The sequence below is a fragment of the Mugil cephalus genome, chromosome 17, assembly GCF_022458985.1.
Source record: "Mugil cephalus isolate CIBA_MC_2020 chromosome 17, CIBA_Mcephalus_1.1, whole genome shotgun sequence".
In the NCBI taxonomy this organism is placed as follows: domain Eukaryota; kingdom Metazoa; phylum Chordata; class Actinopteri; order Mugiliformes; family Mugilidae; genus Mugil; species Mugil cephalus.
The window spans coordinates 6,123,808-6,136,279 of record NC_061786.1 but is presented as its reverse complement, the minus strand read 5'-3'; the positions used below and the strand labels follow the sequence as shown (position 1 = coordinate 6,136,279).

The 12,472-nt window shown below is 45.6% G+C and overlaps 1 protein-coding gene across 12 annotated transcripts in view; it reads right to left on the bottom strand.

The window, feature by feature from the left end:
• Positions 1 to 12,472, bottom strand: part of kiaa1109 (KIAA1109 ortholog) — a 78,810-nt gene that overhangs the window by 41,295 nt on the left and 25,043 nt on the right. For all 12 annotated transcript variants that reach the window (XM_047610172.1, XM_047610177.1, XM_047610179.1 and 9 more), the window contains exons 26-41: positions 11,712 to 11,962; positions 11,081 to 11,321; positions 10,469 to 10,960; positions 8,939 to 9,212; positions 8,718 to 8,855; positions 7,155 to 7,225; positions 6,709 to 6,882; positions 5,579 to 5,699; positions 5,273 to 5,422; positions 4,707 to 4,834; positions 4,326 to 4,528; positions 3,912 to 4,112; positions 3,612 to 3,823; positions 2,036 to 2,187; positions 436 to 586; positions 160 to 312 (exon numbers count right to left, since the gene is read on the bottom strand). In XM_047610172.1, coding sequence (XP_047466128.1) covers positions 160 to 312; positions 436 to 586; positions 2,036 to 2,187; positions 3,612 to 3,823; positions 3,912 to 4,112; positions 4,326 to 4,528; positions 4,707 to 4,834; positions 5,273 to 5,422; positions 5,579 to 5,699; positions 6,709 to 6,882; positions 7,155 to 7,225; positions 8,718 to 8,855; positions 8,939 to 9,212; positions 10,469 to 10,960; positions 11,081 to 11,321; positions 11,712 to 11,962 — 3,112 coding nt within the window. The remainder of the gene's footprint in view (positions 1 to 159; positions 313 to 435; positions 587 to 2,035; positions 2,188 to 3,611; positions 3,824 to 3,911; positions 4,113 to 4,325; positions 4,529 to 4,706; positions 4,835 to 5,272; positions 5,423 to 5,578; positions 5,700 to 6,708; positions 6,883 to 7,154; positions 7,226 to 8,717; positions 8,856 to 8,938; positions 9,213 to 10,468; positions 10,961 to 11,080; positions 11,322 to 11,711; positions 11,963 to 12,472) is intronic.

Here is a 12,472-nt window from a genome sequence, read left to right as displayed (position 1 = left end):
TTAGGTTGCTCACAATAGTTGCCGGGGCTGTGCTTTTTTTTTTTTTTTTTCATTTTTCTTGGAGACCATACAACTCAGTAGTTTTTTAGCTAATTAAGGTGAGAGCTTTGGAAAAAGTGACGCAGTGAAAGTGCAGTGAGTCAGAGGCATCGCACTAACCATGGTGGCCTCGTCTATGACGGAGTAGTCGGCTTGCTGCAGGTAGCGGTGCAGGATGTTACACAGCATACAGGAGGGGTTCTCATGCAGGTAGCGCGCTCGTTTAGTGACGCGGTTGTACTTGCTCCGGATCGGGATGTGGATGCTCTTTTTCTGTTGGCGAAAAAATGTATATTGAAAAAAAAAAAATCAAATACAACTGGATGTTTCAGTTTGAAACGTTTTAGACTTAAAATATATATTGTTTTCAATAATTTTAACAGAAGGGCTACCGACCTCAAGAGCTTCCGTCATGATGCAGCCCATGACGGCGCACACGCGCAGGGTGCCCTCCATGTCCAGCTTGCGGAGAGAAGATTTGAGCTGGTCGATGGGAACCAACCAGGCCCCGATGGCAGGCGTGGCTGTGCTGAGCAGATTCAGCTGCCTGTAAAGACGACGAGTGTCAGAGAATCTTCTGTCAGAACACCAATATATCCTAGAATATTTTTATACTACTGATGCAGCTGATGTGAATTAAGGGGGGTGCTAGCACACATACAGAGTGCAGCAAGCGAGGACTAGAGAGGAGAAATGTGTATGACTAAAAGGGATGATTTCAAAGCCCTAGCGTGTGTGAGCCCATTAACATGGACCAGCAATGAAAAAAAAAAACTATTCATTCGACAACCATCCAGCCCATTTTTCAGCCGGCGGGGAAAAAAAAGGAGGAGCCTTTGTCCACACAGTCGACACTCACCAAGAGGTTCGTTTCACAAAGTAAATACAAACATAAATGTGCGCTCGCAGAGAGTGGAGTTCCCTACAATACACAAGAAACGCAGCCCTTTAATACAGATGAAAGCCATTTTGAGAGATAGTACCGACTGCCTGGGAGAACGCACACGTCACAAATGGCAATTCCACAACTTTTTATTTTACAATTTAGGATATTTAAAAGTTCTTGACAATTCAATATTAAATCCACTTGAGAAATAAAAGTTTGTTGCTTTTGGAAGGGTTTGCTAGCATTAAAATTCCATATTATCATTCCATGAAAAACCAGCCTCAAAATAATGTTGACGATAAAATCGTTTATCTGCAATAATGTGTGGGACAATATATCATCTAGTAAAGTTTGTTATCGTGACAGGCCTACTTGTGCGCTCGTCAGTCTCAATCTCTGTAAAAAAACTCCACCCAAACACTGGTGTGCGCTGTGTGTGTGTGTCTTTTTTTGCCAGTCGTGCTCATTTTAGTTTCTACTTCCTGCTTCACTTTCACGAGTCACACAAATGCTTGTATCTCGGTAACTCCTCAGTTAATGTGTTCCATCTCCATGTATCCAAAACAATCAATTTGAAAACTGTGGAGGTGGAGAAGCAGACGAAAACACCGAAATGGAAACACGCTGCTACCGGCCAAGCCGACCAATCACAGCTCTTGCCGTTTCTGGTGAGGTGTACGTCAGGTGTACATCTGGGCCACAGCTTCTGTGTCAGTTTGACTGCTTTTCAGTGTCAGCTACATTTGCCATTAACAGCGCCTGAGGGTGATTAATTGAGAATCTTTTTTATAATCCGCTGCAGACACCAGGTGCACGGGGCTGAGTCATAATAGGACTCTGAATGTACCTGCCAGTCACATCGCTTTGGTGACCTGTGAGACTGCACCACCAGCGAAGCTGACAACTGCTGACAACCGTTAGCCAGAAACACACGAGAGAGGATTTTCAGGAAAACCTCCTCCAGCACATAAATATTGCAGTTATCACACTCTATCGCTGCCACACCAGCAGCAAGAAAAGCGGATGAGTAGTGATGATAAAGTGGCCGTTTTCTTTGTTGTTTTTTTTATTTTGAACTCAGCTACGAGTACAAGCACTGAGCAGCCTCACCTGGAGATGGCTTGCGAGGGTGAGCGAACGTTGGTGGGGGCAGCGAAACTGAACCAGATCTCTCTGATGGTCAGCTTCATGCTGCTGGAGTCAGGCGGCGGGGGCATGAGGGGGAGGTCTTTCTTCAGGTCGTCCGACTCCACTCCTTCATCCTGAACAGAAGAAGAGAAGCGGTGTTTGACGGGAGGTTTTACTCAGCAGCGCTGCCACAGATCTACTACTGCGCTCTGTGAGTGGAGCTGCAACACATCACTGTGACCATCTCGACTTATTTTTAACTTCCAAGTGGATCCTGACCAGTCTGCTGATTTAAATCTCTCACTCTGATCAGATCGCTGCAGCTAAAGCTGAAGCTTCATGAAGGTTATGGTGTTCAGAATTAGTTGAAAATAACAGAGCGAGCTGTTGATTCAGCTGCGTTTTCATTTTGGAGGCTGCTGTTTTTTTAGTGCTGCTAAATCTACTGTGTTGAGCTGACGAATGTTTCCATTATTTCATGAAGCCCACTTAAGTCAGTGGGCGAGGCTATAGAACAGATTTGTGTGCAATTCGATGCAGTTTAACAGCAACGCTAACTTCGCCCTCCAAAATGATTTTACAGTTGATTGACCAACTTTCTAACGGCTGTTCCATCCTAAGCAGAACATTACAACGGTCACGACGGAGGATTTAGTGCAGGGCCGTTAAAATAGAATAGATTATGTTATATATATTTTATATAATGCATTTGTTTTCACACTGAACCGATGTGTGTAATAATACGGCGAGTGAGTTTATGTTTATAGAAGAAAAACTTTGTTTTATATCGGTCAAATGTGCTTTTTTACACCACATTTAGTAAATTATCCGCATGTTTCAGGACTCCTTGTCGTTCACGGCAGTTATTCATGGCTTCATGTTCGGGCAGAATGAACGAGGCACCGAGCAGTCACCTCCAATTTGTGATAGATAAGAATCCTCCTGTTATTCACAGCACAAAGGAACAGCTCACTGCGACCAAATCCACGAAAACTGAGCCAAATATTCTTCTGTGCATCAGATTCTGTGTTCTCCAGACTGTAGGTGGGTGTAACAGGGGGCCTTTGGTCTCTGCCAGTTTTGAGCTGACGGCACTGCGGGACATTTCTTCTTCTTTTTTTTTGCCGGGAGAGAAGTGTGCCTATCGTAGCTGTGTGCCGTGACATTTCTGCCTGTGTGCTGATGCAGGACGACCGTGTTGTGGTTGTGCTCACCACTGAACTGAAAACGTCACTTCAACAGAACCCGGTTATTTTTTTTTGTTTGTTGATGTTCAGTAGGATTAGTTTGACTGTTCTTACAATTTCCTCTCATTTTTGACCTTTTAAAAATTTGTCTATTAGCAAAATATAAGTTTAAAGATTTAAAACTATGACAAACCAATGCAGAAGACATAAACTGACTAGTTTTTGTGAAGACTTTCAATGCCGCTTGCACACGTATGCATTTGAAATGGTAAATCGTGGAGACTAATGTAAAGTAGATGTGACGTCAGTAAGGAATGTATTTTTTTTTGCCACTTTCCAGTAGCACAGGTAACATTTTCCGCTGGTCTCACCTGGTCGTCTGAGTCTGACTGCTCATTGACATCAGAGGCAGGACTGACAGTATCGTTAGGCAGGTTGTCATCAGACACGTCTGTGCTGTAACCGCTTCCTGTCTGAGAGCCTGTTGAACCGTTGCACTTGGACATTCCCGTCTTCCCCGCAGCATCTGAACGCCCCATCACACCGAACGCGTTGTACAGAATGGCTCCGGACTGACGGCCCCCTGAGACACAACGTGGAAAGGATTTATAAATCTGCTTAATATTCTGCTGAATATTCTCAGTGCTAACTGCAGGAGCGGATCAGTTTACCTTTAACCGTGAGGTTCTCGATGCCACATTCAAACATGATCCAGCCCCACTTCTCAAGACATGCAGCCGAACGGCCCAAATCGCCCGCTGTGGCCTGAGCGTCGGTTTCATCCACCATTGAAAACTCCTCCATCTCCTCCAGACCAAAGAGCACTTTGGACTTCTCAAAAGGAATTGCCGTGATAGCACACGTACCAATGTCTAAAAGGAGGAGCAAAATGACTGTTAGAAAACCTACAGACACTGCCTCAAAATTCCACAGTAAAGCGCCCTTTCAATACCTTTAAAAACATTAATGTATTAAGACCCAAAGGGTTTAAACCCTTGGCTTGGTCGTGTAGGTCAACTAAAGGGCACATGGATAAATCATAGAGCATATTAACAAAGAGGTTGAAGGTGTCCTCCTGGACCAACCTGTGGAGTCCAGGCCTCGGAGCTGGCTGTGGATGCGGTGGATATTGAGCCTCGCAGCGATCTCTTTGCCTTTCTCGATGCCGGCGTTGGAACGCAGCGAGCCTGAAGACTGAGGCTGCATCTTGGTGGCTGAGGCGTACTTCTCCAACATGACGGACGGTCGGCCGTGTTCCGTGGTGTTGGGAGTCTCTTCCACGATACCTCTGAAAGGAGCGGGAGGAAAACGTCCACATTAGATCTTACATCCCATCAACTTTGCGATCTTATTTAAAACTAATCTCAAAAAGGCTCAAAGAATAACGCCACAGGTAAAGCAGGTATATTTGCCTTGAACTCAGTCACTGCGCCCACACAAACAGCTCTGAGCAGTGGAGGAATTACCTGTTCATCCTGAACTGGGTGGCGATCCTGTCGAAGCACAGCGCCACCAGAGACACATGGGTGACACACTTGCTGGAGGAAGACGGTGAGCCCTCCTCTACAGAGGCCTGCAGGAGGCAAAGGTTCACCTGTGTGGGAAGGACGACAACACAATGAAACAACCAAACCGAAGTGAACTCAACTGCAGAGCTGGAAAATACTGAGTTGAACTGCGTGGCCATCCACGAGAAGATCTTAAAAAATATTCCACAAACTGCGTAATATACCACCTCTCATCAGTTTATCCATATATACTAGAGATCGATATATTGGGCCAATATTTGCATTTTTTTTAATGGTAACGTGTGTGTTCACCGAGGCTCATGTAACTTAAAATATAAAACAAGTGGTTTAATAAGTGAATCCACTGTTATTTCGCACAAATAAAGCGTGTCGTACTGTATGCTGAACTGTTTAAATGTCACACGTTCTAAAGCGGTGCTTCCGATTCTGCACTTACACTTGAGCTTCTTGGTTTCAGAGCACATTTCTGCTGGCCTCTCATTATTCTGGGTCATGGGTCTCACCTTGGGAATGGAGACGTTGGCTTGGAGGCCCTTGATTTTCACATTATCGGGTTTGACAGACAGGTCCGTCTGGCCGTGGGAGATGTTGAGGGAGCCGGGGGTCGTGCCCTCTGTCTTGGACAGCTTGTGCTCCTGCTTGCCTGTTTGACTCTGTATGGATCCAGACCCAAAACAACGGGACATCAGGCACCAGGCAAACAAGTCTGCCTCAATTCACTTTTTTCCAATTTAGAAGCTAATTTAGATAAAATCCAAAAAAGAATCTTGATTAGAAACATTTGCATACCAAGGGCTTGCTGTACTTACAGACTCAGTGACTGTGGACTTGCTGATCTGATAGGCTTCATTGAGGACTTTGCCATGCAGGTCATCAAGAATGGCTGCTGGGTGTCGGATGCTGGCGAAGTGGACCATAGACTCGATGTACCTGAAATAAGCCAAATACTTAATAAAATTTGAAGTGTCATAGAATTCTAAATGTTACTTTATGTATCTGTTTTTAGTTACAAGATTCCCATAATCATTTATAACCTGAAAGTTACTGGGTTATTTTTCACCCTCCTAGCTATAGATACCTTCCTGACATACTTTATCTGATTCTAAACTGCACTATCCCAGAGACCACTTCATAAAAGAGCGCTGTTAACCGAGGGCCTTTGGCAAACTAAGGATTCAGGCGGCTATACATTCAAGAATGAGCCCAGACTCTGAAGCACTGTCAGCAGAATTTTAGATCCAAGGTGATCTGTGCATGGGGATTAAATTGGCTTAAGGTCAAATTTTAGCCTCAGGCTATAAATACCTGAAGACAAAGAAAGTGCAGCGTGAGAAAGACACTGTGGCAATCATTAGGTTATGTTGTGGGGGGGCTACATGTTCAAGGAGAAATTAAAAAGTTTTTAATTTTTTTTTAAGGGAGATAAAGCGTTCAGGTAAAACATTATGACCACCTTCCTAATATTGTGTCCGTCTCCCTTATATTTCCAAAACAATTGTGACTCATCAGAGAATGAACACGGGTCTCAACATTCTGAGGGTGTCCTGTGGTGTCTGACAACAGAATGTTGTTAGTGGGGGCCTTTAGGTCCAATGGGTTAAAGGAAGTTCTTCTGTGGATCATCACACAGATACTTGATCAGTTTAGGTCCTAGTGAATTTGGAGGCCTGGTCAGGACCTTGTGCTGCTCCTCGTGTTTTTGGAGTTTTTCCTACATTGTTTTTTTTGTGTGTGTGTCTGCGTCGGGCTGCATCCTGCTGGAGATGGCTGCTGCCATCAAGGAAATCTAAGGAACATCCACATTAACGCCAGACCCAAAAGTTTCCCAGCAGAACATTGAATGGTCAAGATGATCAACGATATTTGCGTTATATGTCAAATAATAAGGCAAATAATAAGGCAGCATATCAAATATATATGTAAGAAGCTTTGTCGCCACCTGTCCAGAGATTCAGCCACGAGGGGTGTGAGCACCACATTGATGGCCCCCTTCACCTCCACGATGGCGGTTGTTCTGGTCTGAGCCAGGGGCTGCTCCAGAGTCCAGTCATCCGTCGTCGTGTCCTCATCTGTGTTGTCCATGGCCCTCTTATCCAGGGGGGTGTACGGTGTACTAGGAGAGAACAAAGAAACAACTTAAATGTAGCAGTGAAGGCAGACGAGGCAGTGCGCTACTTGTGTGCTGCAACATATAATTAGGGATGAAAGATACATATCGGATTGTGATATAACACAAAACGACTTCCTACTATATCAGCCTCTGCCACAGTAAACTAATAATTATTCTATATCGGTATAATATTTACAAATAAAAAAAGAAGACAAAAAGTATACTTTTCTACATGGATATGTCTTTTTTGGTAAAAAGAAAAAAAAAAGAAATACCTGTTGTTTTCACCCATGAGCTGAACTCCTCTGTCTAACAGAGAGCTGGCTGAGAGGCCTTGCTTTATCACCTGTAATATAAAAGACAATATATCAGCAGAGGACAGTGGACAACGTTACATGTGGATTGAACACATAAAGTACACTAGTGAAAACGAATGTATTCTAATATAATCATCCTGTATTAAATCCACCTTCTTGACGTTTTCTAATGTGGAAACAGGGTCAGAAAGGTGGTAATTCAACTATATGATCATTCCGGTGGATGCGGTTTGTGGCGCTGTAAAATAATAGATATGTGCCAGTAAAACACGATACAGTTCAACAGCACTACAACCCACAGCAATAAATCTCTGTTGCTTTAAACCAGTGCTGAATACCAGAGCCTTCATGAAGATAAGATTTAGTGCAGAGCTGTTATAGTAGAATATAGGGATGCACCGATACGATACTGGCATCGATATTGAAGAAAATTATAGATCGGTGTCAGTGACATCATGAAGTCATCTAATTACTTTTAAATAAGAGCCGTTTCTCTTTCTCACTAATCGTCTGGAGGTTGGGCTGGAAGGACCAACCAACCCGACAGACAGATGATCAGTCCACTGTGGCTGCAGGTGGAGGTCTCAGCCTCCTGAAGACACCAAGCTCATGCTTACTGTGTAGCCTCCAGCCGACCCAGTGGAAGGCCATTAGTGGCCCTTATAGTATTTTTATACAATCATAATAGGCACGTTCTCTCTGTGCCTGACTCGGTCATGACCTCCATAATGTCATGCGCTCCCTAGGGCCTCTTCAGACCTTACATTAAGACCCGATCTGGACCACTGCATCACGACTGACCATCTTTAGGTGTGGTCAGTCCTGGCATTAACATGCGTCTCCAAATGCTTCCCTCGATCCCATCTCAGCTTCACGTTCTGTATGCAAATAAACCTCGACACCATCTGGGGTCCAGCAGAATATTTTATCTATTTTCTCAACTCTGTTTCGTGTGTGTGCGTCACGACCTGGGACCGACGCACAACTTATTATTTATTGATCTCCACCCTGACGTTGGTCAATGGATGAGGCAAAGCGCTGCTTACGTAGGAGCGCCCCTGTTGAGTGTAGGCGTATTGTGTTTCTATAAGCAGGAATTCTGCTGTGACCCTGAGGCCTGAGGCGTCTTTCATGGAGGCTGGAGACAGTTCAACACCTGCTGTATGAGCTACACGACTCACTCTCTCTCATTTTACCTGGTGTTTGGGAACAAAGTATCTGGAAAGTTTGATGTAAAGTGACGTCTAATGTCTCATACAAACATGACTGATACGACACTGATAACACTGGTAATTTACAGTGAGAAGTGTTACATTTTAACTATAAAAAGAGTCAATAATAGTTTGTTACATAATTCAGTGCTGTTTTCTGTATCGTGTTGGATCAGTATCGGCTGATACTAAACCCCAGATGTCGGTATCGGTATCGGAAGTGAAAACAGTGGGTCAGTGCATCCCTAGTAGAATGTATTTGTTTTACTAGTGTACCTAATGAACTGGCAAGTGTATACAAGACAAAGACCTTAAAGCTGGGGACAGCGAGCTGGTCAAAAGAGGCGGAGCTCTCCTCGCTGGTGGGCGTGTCCAGGTCGAGGGGCCGATGCAGAGAAGACTTGGACGTCCTTTTATTGGTGGGCTGCTTGACGGACCAATTTGACACCTGCCAAGTCAATGCAGTGGAAGACAACCGGTCAAATGGCGCCTCCGTTTCTGTCTTCACATTATTAGAAAGGTAGTATTTACCTGGTAGTGAGCCAGGTAGCTCTGGTAGCAGGCCATGACGTGGGGCTGTCGAGTTACGGGGCCCGGCTCAGCCGTCTTTTCTGCCTCCACTGAGCTCTCCTCTTCCATGGCCAGGGCTGAGACAAAGGAAGCCTGGGACATGTGGCTGGGTAGGGGCTGGGGGGGCAGCGGGGGCAACATCGGAGGCAGCGGAAGAGGACGCGGCTCAGTGATCAGCTCTCCGTTGAGAACGTAGGTGAGGGGACCCTCAACGCTGTGGTAGATGGAGCTCCGGCTGGGGGACGTCATGAGATTTAGAAAAGGACGTTAAATGAATACGTTAAGGTTTGGTTTGATACATTTACATCCAACATAAAACTATTTTCAAGATAACTAAACAGTTTCAATGCTGCAAAACTCAGCCTTATACCTTGGGAGGCTTGTGCCGGTTGAAACTTTTCATGAGAACGGATTGATTATTTGTGTTCTCATGGAGGCCGTATCAATCTAAAAGTCAATGTGAGAACAATTTATGGTAATAGAAAAATGACGAGGTGGTTGCAGAACAACAGCGAAATCCAATTTGCCAAAACAGGGCAGCAGTAAGTGGCTGTCCATGGATCAGACATCTCATTTGCTACAACCCGTCTACAACACATCCATCCTTGCATGTGTGATCGAATCAAAGTAATGAATGAAAGCTGCAACGTGTTTCGCTTCGGGGCGACTTGTTTTACGCGGCAAAATTCATAACTCGTCGGGTATTAAACATAAAACTGACGTAACGCAGTTAACGTATGCCTGAACATTATTCCATCAAGACGTTTTCAAATCATCGCAAAGTTATTTCGGGAGATGTTTTTCATTCGCATCTGCAATGTTTTCCAAGTCCTTGTTAAAAGTGATACAGCTCCAAACTTTAAACAGTTGAAGCATTCATTCGTTTGTTGCGTTCAACCGAATGGAATTTGAATCGTGTGTTTTGTTAAATGGATCCTGAACATTTCAGAGCCGTGAATGAAAAATGACTTTCTGCATTTATCACAATCTTAACATGTAAACCATGAATCAAAACTGCGTTCAAATTATTTCTAAGGGGTAACACTTTGAGATCTCCGGCAAGGTCGGGCGCGTCATTAATTCAGCTCCTCTTATAGGATGGATATCAGGGACTCTTTGATGTTACTCTGAGCTCTCCTGAATCTTTATCACCTTAATCTCATTTCTAACCTTGGACTTGATCTGACCATGCGCTGACAGTCTCCTCTCAAAATTTTTAAAGTCTTTAACTTTGAGAACTTTTGTGAGATTCAATGGGGCTACATTTGCAAAACATCCCATCCCTCATTTTCTAAAATATGTTGTGCCTTAAGGCGCACTCACAGTAGGCTAACATACCGAGCACGTTTGCCCCCTAAAGCCTGGATTCCATGGTTAGTGTGAGTGTGAGTTAGGTACGGTACACCTCCCTGGCACCGTATGGTTGGAAGCGGTGTGCTTGGGTACGGTACTCAACAACCGGCCCTAGAGCGAGTCCCCCTTTAAGCTGACCTGTAGTTCTCCATGTGATACGGGGGCTGCTGGGGCTGCGGCATCTGCTGCCTCCTCTTCTTCTTGCGGCCCGGGTACGTCCCCGGGCCCTCGTCGGCGCTGCTGATCGGCTCGAAGTCCTCCGCGGCGGAGAAGTAGGCCTCGCTGTCGGCCACCGACATGCTCGAGTCGGCGGAGCGGTACTGGTGGAAGGTGTTGGAGTCCGCCGACGGCGTGAAGGGAAAGGAGCCGTAGCTCCGCCGCTGACGGGGGGAGTCCAGGACGTTCTCGTCGCTCCGGGAGACCTCGCTGCTGAACTGGACGCCCCCGGCCAGCGCCGGCGGCGGCTTGTCCGTGAAGACGGCCGCTGACAGGCTCTTGGTGCTGCCCAGCCGGCCGGAGTGCACGGAGGACTGGCGCTTGAGGGGAGAGCAGAGGGGCGAGCGCACCGAGGTGCGGTCCTGGGAGCTGTTGGGCGAGACCGGTGAGACCTCAGGGACCTCCCCTAGGGTGCTGCAGAGCAACAGGAGAAAATATAAAGCATCAAATGCTTGTGCTACAATATTGCGGCGACTACAACACACGCTGTGGCAGTTAAATGCATCGTATGTCGCTGATCATTATCGCACTCACTCAGCAGGGCTTTTGCCGTTCACGGGAAACATGCGCTCCTCCGTGCTCGGTGAGGGGGAGTCCCTCTCTCCGGCCAGCAGGGGCAAGGCAGCGCTGGAGGAGCTGTTTTCCTCAGAGGAGGAGGCAGAGCTGTGAGATCTCTGCGGCACCTGCAGACTGAGGTGTTGCTGGCCACGCCTCTCAGGAAGCTCAGGAGGAAGGCAAGGAGAGTGCGTCTCTGTTTTCAGCCCTACAACCCTCCCTTAAAAAAAAAGAAACACGGAGAAAAGAGCCTGTAAATAAACTCGATTTACACTCAGTGAGGCCATATAATGTGTTATCAAGGTTTGCAGTGACTTAATTGGGAAATAGACACACTTAGATAAATCAGGTCAGGTAAAGACAGAAAGATAAAACCTCCCAATATCATCTCCTCTGAAAAAAAAAAACAAAACACAAAATGGAATAAACTCTCAGAAAAGGACCAGCAAACGTAGTCCAAGGCTGCCACAGCACAGGCAACCGTTTCTGCTTGTTTTAGTAGTGAATTAAATTTATTTTTTTTAGCGAACCCCCTTGAGCAACTCTGGAGGAGAATCACTCTTGCAGAGGATTGTCAGGAAGTGGAGGATAAATCTTAGCAAATCCATACCATCCACTTTGGGAGTTTCCTTGGTAATGATCCACTCCCCGGGCTGAAGCAGGGACTGGCCGTAGCACATGTCTGACTCGGTGCTGGAGGAAGAGAAGGCGGACGAGGAGGAGGGCGTCAGCTCTTCGATCTTGAAGAAGTCCAGGCCCATGTTGGTGCCTCCGAAGAACCTGCAGCCTCCGAGGCAGCCACAGCGGTTCCTGCTTCGCTTGTTACGAATGCTGGCGTCTTCTGGCCACAGGAACCAGAGTCTGAGGAGAGGAGGGGGGGGGCACAGAATAAAAGATGTAAAAAAATAAAAAAAGTAGATAGCAGCAAATAAAACCCAGGCGGCAGTTGTTTTACGCGATCTTAAGCCCTAACCACACAGGTCTAATAATACTTGGGAGCATCATATGATTTAGAAAATACCCTCCATGTCTGCATTACTTCTTCATATGGTAATTACATACCATAGTTTTAATACTAATCCAGTACAAATCAGCATCTCTATGATTTGGGTTTTTACTTTTATAAGACGTTTGTTTGATTTTTGCCTTTTTTCTGCCTCTTGTCACTTAAGACTTATGAAGGAAGTGCTGTAAATCAAAGACTGGACAGATGGTAGGATGCAAAGTTGAGATGTCTCTCACCCGTTTAGGCATCTGAAGGTATCAAAAACACATTTTTTATCATCTATTACAATCTGCTGAGTAACTGAAGCTGTCAAAAGGTGTAAATTGTCCTGACATGCAGTGGAAAGAGGAAGGAAGTAGCAGGAA